This window comes from Zea mays, chromosome 3 (genome assembly GCF_902167145.1).
Source record: "Zea mays cultivar B73 chromosome 3, Zm-B73-REFERENCE-NAM-5.0, whole genome shotgun sequence".
NCBI classification, from domain to species: Eukaryota; Viridiplantae; Streptophyta; class Magnoliopsida; order Poales; family Poaceae; genus Zea; species Zea mays.
Window position 1 is genome coordinate 177474627 of NC_050098.1, and position 13793 is coordinate 177488419.

General features: G+C 44.7%; 1 protein-coding gene and 1 pseudogene across 1 annotated transcript; both read left to right on the top strand.

The window, feature by feature from the left end:
- The first annotated feature begins 569 nt into the window (after positions 1-569).
- LOC103650935 (uncharacterized) lies at positions 570-3369 on the top strand. Its single transcript, XM_008676534.2, has 4 exons — positions 570-1094; positions 1414-2750; positions 2835-2920; positions 3016-3369. The coding sequence occupies exons 1-4, from the start codon at positions 908-910 to the stop codon at positions 3245-3247; spliced, it is 1842 nt and encodes a 613-aa protein (XP_008674756.1). The 5' UTR covers positions 570-907; the 3' UTR covers positions 3248-3369.
- A 4996-nt stretch (positions 3370-8365) lies between these two features.
- LOC103652374 (kinesin-like protein KIN-8A) lies at positions 8366-11394 on the top strand (annotated as a pseudogene).
- The last annotated feature ends 2399 nt before the right edge of the window (positions 11395-13793 follow it).

Sequence of the window (13793 nt, forward strand, 5' to 3'; positions counted from 1 at the left end):
TTTCTAGGGTTTCTCACAAGGGTGAATTTTACCTAGAAAGGTTTTTAATGAGGCAGCATTGCACAAAATAGCTCATTTATTATATTTGTCTATATTTTCTGTTGTTTTTGTTGTTTTTAACTTTGGCGGGCTGGTGCTGGCACGACCCTTTTTTGAACGTGCCAAGCGGGCCGTCTCGGCACAAAAAGTGGCCTAGAGGGCCGTGCCTGGCCAACGTCAAGCACGTGAGCTCTCGTATGGCCCGTTAAACACGTATATCCATGCCGACCCGTTTGCTGATGGGCCGTACTTGCCCGGGTCCGTGCCGGGTTGGCCTGTTGGCCTTGGCCATCTATATTCGTCCCTTCTAAAATATAAGTCGTTGTAGTTTTTAAATTTTATATTTATTTTTAAATAGACGATGATAATCTAGACTCGTATATAAAACATATATATTAATTATTATATAATTTATAAAGCATAATTTATATAAAAAAAGTTTTCTTGGAGTGGAGAGAATAAACAACGCTGAGAATCCAAGCAATCGAGGAAATATCCAGCTCAGCACAGGCTGGACGACCGGACAGGCCGCGCGAGTGCGCTACGATTCACACTGCCAACGTGAAGAAGACGAAGCAGACAAGATCTCGCGCGGAAGAGCGCAAAAGCCATAAACGCCTCCCTCTTCGTCCCCTCCTGATGGAGCTCTGGCCGTTTCAAAACCCCCTACCCCCTGCCCGGTGCCACGCGGCCGCGTCCCCGCAGCCTCAGCCCCCGGCCCGCGTCGCCTCGCGCCGGACGCCGCGCTGCTTCTGATTTCCGACCGTTCCTACTCGGTGTCGGCCGGATTCCCTAGTCCTTGTCGTACGGGAGGGTGCGGTTTCCTGGCGCGGATGTAAGTGAAGGCCGTGGCAGGGGCAGGGAAGGAATGCAGAGGTCGCGGCGAGCCCTTCTGCGGAGGACGGCGGCAGCCCAGGAGCAGAGCGCTGTGGCGGAGGCTGCCGCTAACGGAAGGAGGAGGCGTTTGTACGGCTTCTCCGCCTCCCTCGTCGTCGCCTCGTGGGTCGCCGTGCTCCTCCTCCACTCCCTCGTCGGACACGGCGACGGTCAACGAGGTATAGCATCTTCTTGTATCTCGCCCATACCATTTCTCAATCCGTCTTGAAGAGTCAGCCGCGTGGCTGCTTGCGTGTTGGTGATCGTGACACGCAAACCGATCCCCCGGCTGTCCTATGCAACCGATCAGACTCCGCGGCGCTATCGAAGTCAGTCGTAACTTGGTAGATCCGAGTGCCTTGCTGCATTCCTTCTTAATACAAGTCGATGGTTGTTAGACTCACTGATGAACTCCACACCTCCCTGTGTCTCGAGCTGCTAATTTTTCTTGTATTTTAAGATAATGGAAATTACACCTGTGTTGTCTGGTTTCTGCAGATGGAGGAGGCTCTACTGTAGATCTTACTGTTGTAGAGCCTACTGTAAATGTTGGTCCTATTAATCCGGTTGTACAGGAAGAGCATGGAGGTGATTTGGAGATGCCAGGTGATAGCTGTGTTAATTCTGACGAAAACGCTGTGCTTTCAGAGGATACACTGGTGCAAGCAGATCAATTGTGTTCCAGTGATGAGGTGCAGAATGAGAACACAGAAGCTGTAACCATAGACAGTCAGGTTGAGCTTTCAGGAGATCAGGGTGGGTATCTTCCTCAGTCGGGTGTTGATTCTGGAGTTCAACCAGGGGAGAAGGTAGAGAGTAAAGATTTGCCTAGACCACCGAGACTATCACGGGTTGCTCCTCCTGATCTCGATGAATTCAAGACAAGAGCAATTGCTGAAAGGGGACCTGGTATTTCTAGTCAACCTGGTAATATCATCCACCGAAGGGAGCCTAGTGGGAAGTTGTATAATTATGCTGCAGCTTCTAAAGGGGCCAAGGTTCTGGATTTCAATAAGGAGGCTAAGGGTGCTTCCAACATCTTAGATAAAGACAAAGACAAGTACCTCCGCAATCCTTGCTCAGCAGAGGGGAAGTTTGTCATCATAGAGCTTTCTGAAGAAACCTTAGTAGATACAATCGCAATTGCAAATTTTGAGCATTATTCTTCTAATCCAAAAGAATTTGAACTGCTGAGCAGTCTGACATATCCCACAGAAAACTGGGAAACTCTTGGAAGATTCACTGCCGCGAATGCAAAACTTGCTCAAAATTTCACTTTTCTTGAACCAAAGTGGGCTAGATATTTGAAACTGAACTTGGTAAGCCATTATGGTTCTGAGTTCTACTGTACTCTCAGTGTGCTTGAAGTGTATGGAATGGATGCTGTAGAAAAGATGCTTGAAAACTTGATTCCAGTTGAGAATAAGAAAACGGAACCTGATGACAAGACTAAGGAACCCATTGAGAAAATTTATTTGAAAGATCCTGCTGGAGGAAAAGAATTCTCACAGGAAACCCTTGATGAAGATGAATTTGAACTAGAAGATGATAAACCAAACGGTGATTCATTGAAGAATGGTGCTAATGATCCAGTTTCAGAGGCAAGGACACTTCAGGCTGGCAGGATTCCTGGAGATACAGTTCTTAAGGTGCTAATGCAGAAAGTTCAATCTCTTGATGTGAGCTTCTCTGTTTTGGAGAGGTACCTAGTGGAGTTGAACAGCAGATATGGGCAAATCTTTAAGGATTTCGATGCCGATATTGATAGCAAAGATGTCTTGTTAGAGAAGATCCAATCAGAGCTGAAGAATCTTGAGAGCAGCAAAGATAACATTGTATGTATTTTTCTGTACTTAAATTTCCCTTGAACCATTGGTACCTGACAATTTGGTACTTAATGATATATTTCTTGGTTTCAGATGAATGAAGTTGATGGATTCCTCTCATGGAAGTTAGTTGCTTCCTCGCAACTAAACCAGCTGGTCCTGGATAATGCTCTACTCAGGTTTGTACACATAACTTGAGTTGCTTCGGCATGTGCTTATAAAATTATACCTGATACATATTGCTTTGCGAATCACTCTGTTATCCTGTTTGCAGATTGGAATTTGAAATATTTCGGCAAAAACAGACTGACATGGAGAACAGGAGTCTTGCTGTTATATTTCTCAGTTTTGTTTTCGCTTGCTTAGCTCTTGCTAAGCTGTCTATAGGCATCATGTCCAGATTTTGTAGATTCTATAACTTTGAAAAGTTCCATAATGTAAGATCCGGGTGGCTTGTGTTGCTGCTTAGCAGTTGCGTCATATCCACCATTTTGATAATACAGTAATAGAAGCATTCAACCTCACATGGTCACGCCTGTACATCCTAGTTACATGAGATTTCTGATGCAAAATGAACTATACACCTCTTTCAGATCTTATGCAATTTTACAGTGCAGTTGTTTCGCTCCATTAGTTGTCTCAGTTTGGACTTTGGAGGTCTTTTTTAAGCAGCAGCAGATCAGACTACTAGGTGTAGGAATATTTTATCCTTGTTCCACTCCCGGTCCTGGGGAATGTAAAGCAGATCTACCTGGAAAGCATGTACATGCTGGCATACTGCTGGATGCCTGGATCGGTGCGCTTCTTTATTTGTTCATTCAAGGGGCCAGGGGCCAGGGGCCAGGGCATGGTCTCCATATGGCTTTCATGTTACCATGTATGATTGGCATGGAGACATGGGTTAATAATATACTACTAGTATCCTCCTTCCATGAGCATTGTGCAGTCCATGTTCAGCTGGCTCCCTGGCTTGTGCACATGGCCTCAACACTGGACTGCTCTTAAAGGCACCATTGCGCTGGTTTTCAGCTGGAAAGGTGTCGCTGATAACTTCAGTCAGCAGCACTCAGCGGCAAAGTCAATCCCGAAAATACTGCACAATTGTGTGAAGTGAAATCTACTCGTGCTGGAGCTCTTTGAGTTGGTTGATATTTGAGACTTGAGACCGTAGTTGGTTTGCAGTAGGTTGCTGTGGTTTTGTCTGTTCGCTTCTAGTTTTCCTGATGGGGACTTGTCCAAACAATTTCAGGAACGGTCATCCATGATGGTTGCCAAATTTATTTTATAATATGTACAGAAGACGTGAACTGTATGCAGACTGAGTGTGATCAACGTTCAGCTTATGGGTGTCTAGAATTCAGCTGCTTGGCTCTGGCTTAGCATGTTTTTTTTGGGGTGTGTGCGCATGAGGATGGTCTTCTCGACAGATGGATATCCACAATTCCCCAAGGAAGTTGATTCCATTGCGCCAGTATCAACTTCAGCAAAGCAGACTTTGATACGACTTCCAGTCTGTCTTCCAACTAGATGTAGGTATTCGTAGCTTTTGTTCGACTGCGGTTTACTTGTATTAACGGTAAAGCATGGTGGAATTGGAAAACATTTCTAGGTTGCTAAGGTATCATCGAGAATCTGATTGCCAGTAGCTGTCACCAGCCAGTAGCTGTGGTTAGGGGTGGTAATGAACTCTAAGGGCCTGTTTGGTATGTCTTCAGAGCAAAACTCCAAGAAGGAGCTGGCCAGAGCATGTCAAACACCCTAACTTAAGAGTTGTAAACTCTATAGAGTTTTTGGAGCTACAGTATAATTTTTTGGAGTACCTCTTTTGCTGCTCCGAAAATTCAAAAAAAGCAACATAGTTATGGAGTTTTGAGTTATTTACCACCACTGCCATCGGTTATGAGAAATAATCTAAACTCTAGAGCAGAGCTGCTCCAGCAGAGTTTTGGAGTAGAGTTGCTCTGAGGTAGAGCAGAGCTATACCAAATATGTCCTAAATTTTATACTACAAACTTTAAAGTTCAAATAGCATCAGGCTTTATTTCTATTATTTTTTAATTAAAATTAGTTAAGAACCTTAGCTTATTGTGAATGGGTATTTGGATCGTGATGTTTCAGTCGATCCATTACCAGCCTTAGCTGTGATTCAGGCAAACCCGTAGGGAATTTGTTTCAGTCGATGTAGTCGCGTTTTTGTCGCGGAGAATCTGGAGCAGGAGCAGTGTTTGACTGCAAATTCAAAGGTGATCTCTGACGAGCGGGCCCGACGCACGAGCCAGACTTGGCCTACGTGTCAGCCCAAGGAGGAAGACGTTGTTGTCTCTCCCTTTCCTTAAAAAAAATCGATGCAAATGCGTGACAGCACGAAGCTTCACCGAAATTTTCGAATATTTTTAGCAGGAACTTTTGTGTCTGTACTTTTGTGATTACCGGTGGACACGTATGTTGTGTTTGGTTTGTGGAGTCACTCTATACCTCATAAGGTGATGTATCATAAGTTTATTCTATCAATTTTAGTGGGTTCAACCCACTCCTCATTTATATACTAATTATTAGCTTATAAGGAATGAGGTGGTGATGGATCAACTCATTCTATTTCATAAACCAATTAAAAAAGTAAAGAGTGAGAAGAAAATTAATCACTTCATTCCTTGAACCAAAAACACTACGATCGGCAGTTCCGCCACGCGTGTACGTTTCCTTCAGCCGGCACGTCTCCTTCACTCTCGCCCCACTCATCAATCATCCGCTAGGTGATGTGGCCGGCCGGCCGGCCGGAGAAGTTACACACTCCAAGGAACGCGCGGAGACATTCTTTTGGCAAGCACGTCGGTGTCAGTCCATCAGGTGGTCAGGTCAGTCCATGCGCCGAAATTCAGGTGGGCACCAGCAGTCGCGTGGCATTGGAATCCAATCCACACCATGCGGCGAGAACGGCGCGCCGAACGTTCTTGCTTCCGCGACCGGGCAACTGCGCATCGCCGTCTCACGGTCCGAGTCCAGACTCCAGAGGGGTGTTTGGATCTTCTTAGATATAAACTTTAGTCGATTGCTGGGCGCAGGACGCGGAGAACGGCGATGAGCCGAGATCGCCGCGAGGAAAGGAGTGGCATTATTGCGTCCAAGCAACAGACGTCTAAACTTTTCTTCTTCTTCTTCTTTTGGATGAACAACCAGATGTCTCAGCCTTGAAGCATCAAGCTGCAGAGCTGCACAGGATGATAGGACGGTGTAGCCAAGCACGCCTAGCTAGCTTATCCTGACGCTTCTTGTTTCTTTGTACCAGAACGAAAAGATCGTGGCGACATAAGCACGCATGACGCATGTACAAATGGCAGCTTGGTGCCTTGGTCCCATGAAGAGTGCGTGCCGGCCTGGCAGTTGCTTGGAGCCAAGGCCAAGAAGAGTTCCTTAGCATCATTGCCAGGGACATACACTAGTGGGCTAGTGGCCTATTAGTGAGGGGATCGGTTCAAAATCTTCCACCACACGATTTCTTCTCGACGACGAGGACGAAGACTTCATCGTCATTTGCACATGAGATACCTGTAATTGTTCCTTTACAAAACATAAAAAGATAGCTGTGCTTGTTTATTTATTACAGAATCGGAGACCTTTGCTTGTTGACTTTGAGAGTGAATAAATTTTGGTTATTTTGTACGAGTCGAATTGCTGTGCTTTGTCTCTTAAAACAGAAAGAAGGTTTTTTTTCCTTGCCGGCTTCAACAAGAAATTTAGCTATATGGCTTCTCTTTTCCTCCTCTTCCTTCTTTACGGTCACCATGCATGCATTGAAATGGAAACGAATAAAAGAAATACACGTGTTGTTGGTATCTGGCACCTACATTTTTAGCTGCAGTACAATGATAAACGGACAATTGCGATTTTAAACTCCAAGCCGACGTTATCCATATTCTAGACTCAGTTAGTTAAAGACCCAATAAATAATACTCTCTCCAGTTTTTTTATTTGACGTTTTTTAGTTTAAAACTGCATTAGCCAGCGTCAAATAAAAAGAAATAGTGGTAGTAATAGTAGTAGCAGCAAGAGCAACTCCAACAAAATCTGTAAAGCAATTAGCAAAATATTTATTAGAGAAAAACACATTTCCGGCCCTTCAACAGCCCTGGGCCTATGGTTTTGAGGAGGTGGGGGGCACGAGCTGATCACGGTTCTATGATATACAACAGTGTAGATTAGCACTTCGTAGATAAATGATGATGTACATTAAAATTAAATTTTAAAATACCTAAGATGCTAGGTAATATACAGTGGTGCAGATTAGCACTTCACAAGTTGAGAAATCAGAACGACGATCACAGATTAACCTAGATCCTGATTGCTCGACCGTGCGTGCCTCGCGACTGGTGTACTGGCGCCCAGCGTCCTGGAACCTGGATAGCTGGATGGGCGAGATGGCGAACGATGATCGTGTGAATTGTGTGGTCGCACAGACACGCACTCGTGTGGCAGTGTGGGCATGACGGTTGGGCAGTGGGCAACGCGTGTTGCTCGGTCCATGTGCGTCGAGCGTCTATGTGCTCAACTCTATCAGCTTGTTAGCTACCCCTACTATTTTACTACTAGCATATAGCTCGTGCTAACGCTACGTTCTTGAGAAGGGGTGGACGATGACGGTGGCGACGCAAGGGGAAGGGTTGACGCCTTGACGGTGGTGGGGATGCGGAGAGGAGAGGGCTGAAGGATGATGGATAATCTAAATAATATTGTCCATTAGATTTAAGTAAGGGAGATGAGGTTATTTAACTATCTGAACCTTTGCTTCTCGTGGTGTGTTAAATATGGGTGCAATTTATTTGATGGATATATTGAAAATTATGAGCGTGAGAGTTATTTGGTTAGATGAGTTTATAAAATTTAAAATGATTAATTATATAGTATTATAGATAGATATCTCTACAACTATTAAGCGTCATCTGTAGACTGCCCCCGCTCTCCCCTGCCTCCCGCATCCCGCGCACGCGGCAAACCACCGCCGCCGCTTATCTCGCCGCCCGCCCGCTGCCTCCCGCATCCCCAGTCGCACGCCAGCCGAGTCCCCAGTCGCACGCCAGGCCCCACCCATCCGATTCCCCCGCCGAGGATCCCGTCGCCGCCGAGTATCCCGCCGCCCGCCCGCCGCCAAGGATTCTCGTGCGGATCCGCGCGCTCGACATGGGCTTCATCATGGGCGGCGGCCTCCTACACGCTGAGCTCGACGCCGCCATCGCGGGGCTCGCACGACCGAACCCCCCGCCGCGATCCCCCTCTCGCCCGCGGCGAATCCCCCGCCAACCGGCCTCCCTCCTCGTGCGCATCGCCGCCAGCAGCCGCATGCGCGCGAATCTCTCGCCGCCACCACCCGCTACGCCCGCTCTCAACAACCTCCGTCTCCATCGCCCAAGAACTCCTCCTCCCGCCTCGTGGGCCGCCGCAACCCCTCCTGCCTGCAGATCCACTCCGTCGCGAACCTCCCCATGCCTCCACCGCCCCTTCCGTACCTCCTCCTCCTCCTCCTCGGGACACACGGCCAAGCACCAAGCGAACCAACGCGCGCCGGCTTGAACTCGAAGCAAGCAAGCGACTGGGCTGGGCATTTTCTTCAGGTGTTTGGAAAGGCCCTAATGGCGGGGACGCGCTGGGGGCTGGGGCTGGTGACGGCGGTGTGGGTGCAGTGCATCTCCGGCAACAACTACACCTTCTCCAACTACTCGCACGCGCTGAAGACGCTCATGGGCCTCACGCAGCTGCAGCTCAACGGCCTCTCCGTCGCCAAGGACGTCGGCAAGGCGTTCGGCCTCCTCGCGGGGCTGGCGTCCGACCGCGTCCCCACCTGGATCCTCCTCGCCGTCGGCTCCCTCGAGCTGCGTTCACTGGTATGTGCTTGTTTGTTTTGATGGATACTGGTTGGAGTCCTATCTGCTGCACATGCCAACCATTATCATTCATATATGTTGTTTTATTTATGAGCAGGCACTTGGATAATTCACTACAAACTTAGTGCACAACTATTTTAGTTTGAGCTCTTCAAATTCAATTACATTAATACGGTGATTGCATTCATATGACCAAGAAAAACTGGGAAAAAAGAACACGTCTAGCAAGGATTTGCATCTGTATATCCATCCACAGTGTAGCCATAGAAGATTGCTAAATAATTAAGCAAAGATAAGTGTAGCATTGAAGAACCAAAGTCAGATTTAAGAAAATGGGAATTCAAGTCTTTTGCCGTTTGAACAAAAATAAAATAACTCAAATGAAAGCAGTACCTCCACACAAGTTGATAAGATTATGTTACATGAAAAGAATAACAAGCAAAGTTCAGACTAGATCCACACAAGTTGATAAGATTATGTTAGATTTTCATGTCATGGCAACTATAGTAGTGCTTTGCTTACCTGATGAAGAAAACTCCATGAAAAAAGAACTCATGTCCTACTTCATGACATATTTATACTATTGTTTGCTTGTTTGATGTCAAAAAATCAGGGAACAAATCATTCAAATGTAGCATCCAATTTTCATCTTATTGTTTCCTTAGTTATCTTAGTGATGATAGACGAAATTTACTGATGAACCTGTACAGGTTTATGAGATCATACACTAGATAATACATTCCCATAGTCCATTTCTGGTCCTGCAGAACAACAGACCTTGTGGAGGGTGTTCTGCAAGGTAGGAATGGGACAGTGTTCTGCTATGGAGCTACAGGGGCTGGCAAGACCTACACCATGCTTGGGACAATGGAAAACCCCGGGGTAATGGTGCTTGCAATGAATGATTTGTTCTCCAAGGTGACGTAGAAGAACCACACAATTAAGCTGTCATACCTCAGATATACAATGAGACGGTGAGGGATTTGCTGTCTCCTGGTAGCCCCCTTAACCTGAGAGAAGATAAGCAGGTACATGAACTGAAATGCTTGACCATGCCTTAACTATTGAAAGCAAGTTTTGTTCAGTGAATTTACTTACTACTGAGATTCTTAGCTGTAAGTATTGGATATGGTAAAAGGATAATCCTGTTGTAAGTATTGGATATTACCAGTGGATTGAGTAGTAAAATGCATCAGTTCTAAACACATGGCCTTTTTGTACTTTTTCTCCACGTGTTTTGGACGTTGGTAATCCTCCTTAATAGCTAACCAAAAAAGGTTTGGGGGCATTTTAGGGAATTGTTGCTGCTGGTCTTACCCAAATAAGTGTATACTCCACGGATGAGGTATAAGTTGGTTCTTAGGCATGATTAGCTTGCAGTGGTTTGAAGCAAAAATGAGAGGAACATTCTTAGCTGATTACATATGCTTGTTTTCCAGGTCATGGAGTTACTTCAGAAAGTCAACAAGGATCGAACAACTGAACCGACTCGAGAAACGAGACCTCATCGCGTTCTCATGCGGTACTGCAGGTAAAAACTCATACACATGCTTGACCTATGGGGAATAATTTCTAGAGTAAAATCACTCACCACCTTTGGAATTTTACAGGTTGTCGTAGAATACAGATCCTTGGATGGAGTTAACATAAAACGACTCAGGAAACTATCTCTCATCGATCTTGCTGGATCCGAAAGAGCTCTGGCAACAGATCAACGCACGCAGAGGTCAATCGAAGGAGCAAATATTAATAGCTCTCTTCTTGCATTCAACAACTGCATTAACGCCCTTGTGGAGGGCAAGAAGCACATACCGTATCGCAATTCCAAGCTGACCCAACTCCTCAAGGACTCGCTTGGAGGAGCCTGCAACACCGTCATGATCACCAACATTAGCCCCTCTAACCTTTCCTTCGGCGAGACACAGAACACGCTTCACTGGGCTGATCGTGCCAAGGAGATAAAAACAAAGGTTTGATACTGTTAATCTGTGAGTAAAATGTTGCACATTCTACTAAGTAATAAAAGCTCATGACATAGTGGAACCATCTTGTTGTTTTGCAGACGCAACAAACCACTGTGAATGAGGAGGTTCTGGACCAACCAGACTCTGAAACTATGCTTGTACTGGAGCTTCAGAAGGAAAACCGCGTGCTGAGGGAGCAGTTGGCGAAGCAACAGCAGAAATTACTGACTGCCGAGGCTCAGCTACTCGCTTCAAAAACCTCGCCACAACGATCTCCTGCTCCACCGTCTCACGTCTCAACTCCAGGATCAACTCAAAGGAAGATCAGACGATCTATCTTGGCTGCTGGTGGTGGGAACTACTTCAGCACACTAGACTCAAAGAGGCATGCAGCCGACAACGCGCAGGTCAGGGAGCTGCAGAGGAAAGCGAGCACGTTGGAGTCCGAGATCGAGAAGATGAAAAGAGCACCTACTGCAGCTAAAGCGGAAGGACAATGAACATCGGAGGCAACAGCCCTTCAGTTCTTGCTGCCAACGGAAGAAAGACTCGAAGCCATGTGGCAATAGAGACACCGAAGAAAGCATCCTCCAAGCTGCTTCAGGTATAGGCATATAATATAACCCTCCAGTTCTCCGTGCACACACAAGATCAATGGAGGCTTTTGAGTGCTTGTCTTAGTTTCTATTGACACTCCTCTCGTTGCATTTAACTTCCTTGCAGCCAGGATTTGCACGGCAAACATCGACCCATCAAAGATTCACATGAAAGACTGCCTACAGCTCATTCATTACTAATTGGAGTTTAGTCGAAATACATTGTAATGTTTTTTAGTTTTTTTTTATCCATATTGAGTTACTGGAACTGTTTTTTGAAAATTAACCTGAGGCAGAGTTTTCCTTTTCTTCGGAACATATCAGTTTTTTTCCAATCTTAGCTCAAATGATGGGTGTTACATTGTATATTCTAGACTAGAGGGCCCTTGCATTGCATGCCTAATAAATTTGGGAATATCTAGCTGATTTTCTGTAACCAGCAAATCTTCTGCTAACAGTTTTCATAAATGCCATTTTTTGTGAGCTCGTGATTTGTTTGATTGTCTTTCTAGAGTTGAAGACTATGCGGCTTACTGTCGGTGGACGTCATGCAACGCCTACTATGCTGGTTATTATGCCGAGTGTAAAATCAATTGAACCACCCACTCAAAGGATAACCGAAACACCAACTGATGAGCCAACTGAAAAAATAAATGTTGCACCAACTGAAGAAATTGCAAACTGTTTACTAATATATAAACCCTATCGAACATGTCTGTTATATTTGCACTTTAGATATTAGCATAATTATTTTTTCATGATTCATGTGTTGCACGCTTGCACCTGAGTTGGCAGAAAGTCTCATACATGATATAACATACACTTCTCTGATCCAATACCTTGAAATGGTTTCTGAGATCTTGTGTTTTTTGGAACCTGTTGGTTAACATGGGTTATGGGGTTAGGGATAGTTTTCGCAACACGCTACATGGTAATTGTGTGAAACTTTAATTGAGTGTGTTTCTGAGGCATGCATAAGTTCAGGTAACTGCAGGGTTAGGCCATGCCTTTCGGATTTGTGTTATAGTAATTTGTCCGCTGTCCCTGAATGATATGCTTACATTTTATTTGGGTACTATTTTGTAATAACCATTTACCGCTTGCAATAATCTTTGTAATCACTAGCTCATCTTGTTGATGCTTCTCACTCTTTTCACTTCTACTATTTGAATATTGCCTGATGAGATTCAACTTCATCTGTATCTCAACCTTTTATGTTGTGCTTTGTAGGCCGTTCTCCAGATTTCAGCCCTCTGATTATTTGTGTTCTTCAGAAATGCCTTAGGCTACTCGACACATCATCTGGAAGTACAAAGTTACACGAGAAGTCTACAATTTCATTGTATGTGTGCAACACGATCCACCTTATTCTTCAGTCTCAGGTATTGGACATTCCCTATATTGTCTAATGTCTATAATACTTTTACCACATCTGCATGAAGAATTGACTAGACTACTGATTCTAACAGGTGGACATGCATTTATTGCCTGATCTTATAGGTACTGTCCTAAAATAAAGATTTGATAAATTTTCATCCCAAGAACTGAACTCTAGGATTTATCTGGCTGAGTGGAGGCCGTTAACAAATATGGTGCATTTTTGAGGAAAAATTCTGACCAACAAAATTATAGCCTGTTCAACACGCTGGAACATTCTCCTGAGTTTGATGGTAACTCGTTGTGCTCTGTATCTAGACAGGTTGAAGAATTCTTGAATCAAAAACAAACTAATTCGCTGGATGATGTAGCAACCACATTCTTATTTTCAATCATATGTGCACCTTTAATAGATGTTATCAGTTCCTTTCTAGATCTTCTTGATTTGGTGAAAACACATTTTCTCATGATAGTCCGTCATCGACCTGGTCGAGTAGCCATAGATCTCCCTCAATAATTTATGTGCCGTCGCAACGCACGGGCACTCACCTAGATATTAAATATTAAACCATTAGTTTTAGATCCCACCCATTGCCTCCGTCCCATGGCCTCGATGCCAGCCCTGCCCTCCAACAGCCTTCCTCCGTTATTTTCACATCCCGAATATCCGGCAATTTCTCCCTCAAATTTCCGTGTCGCCAATACCTCCCTTAATTCTATCAGCATCTCAGCCGTACGTCTAGATGCTTTTCGTTTTTCTTTCTGCCTCGAGTGCTTTTTCTTATTAGCTGAACGCAAGTGAATGACAACCAACTAGTCTACCCTGGCCCCACTTAGACTGTTTCAAAAATTTAAGAATAATTTATTAGCAATCTGTGGTGGGTTAAGAAATTTTAGGATTTTTTACAGTAGTCTCTGATATTAAGTTTTAGGGAACATTTTTTAGCCGTATTTTGGAGTTACCCTAAGAGCATCTTTAAGAGCTCCACAGAAAATGACTTCTGAAAATCAATTTTAATGGACATCTAAAAAATTAGTGGGAGTAGATTTTAATACTTTCTCCAATAGATCCTTTAAAGCGGCAGATTGTTCTGGGAGCCAAAAAAATCCCTCATTTGGGAGTCCAAGAAACCCCTCATTTGTAGCTATAAATGAAAGAGTTTTAAAGGCTATGAAAAAGTTGGGAGCACTTTAGATGAACTGTTGAAGACACGTTTTGTTGTTTTTTTTTTCAAAAAA

Bases quoted from the DNA above. Each gene is read 5' to 3' on its own strand.
- LOC103650935 (XM_008676534.2), top strand. From the start codon at position 908: ATGCAGAGGTCGCGGCGAGCCCTTCTGCGGAGGACGGCGGCAGCCCAG. The intron at 1,095-1,413 runs GTATAGCATCTT...TGGTTTCTGCAG, and splicing joins ACACGGCGACGGTCAACGAG to ATGGAGGAGGCTCTACTGTA. The intron at 2,751-2,834 runs GTATGTATTTTT...TCTTGGTTTCAG, and splicing joins AGAGCAGCAAAGATAACATT to ATGAATGAAGTTGATGGATT.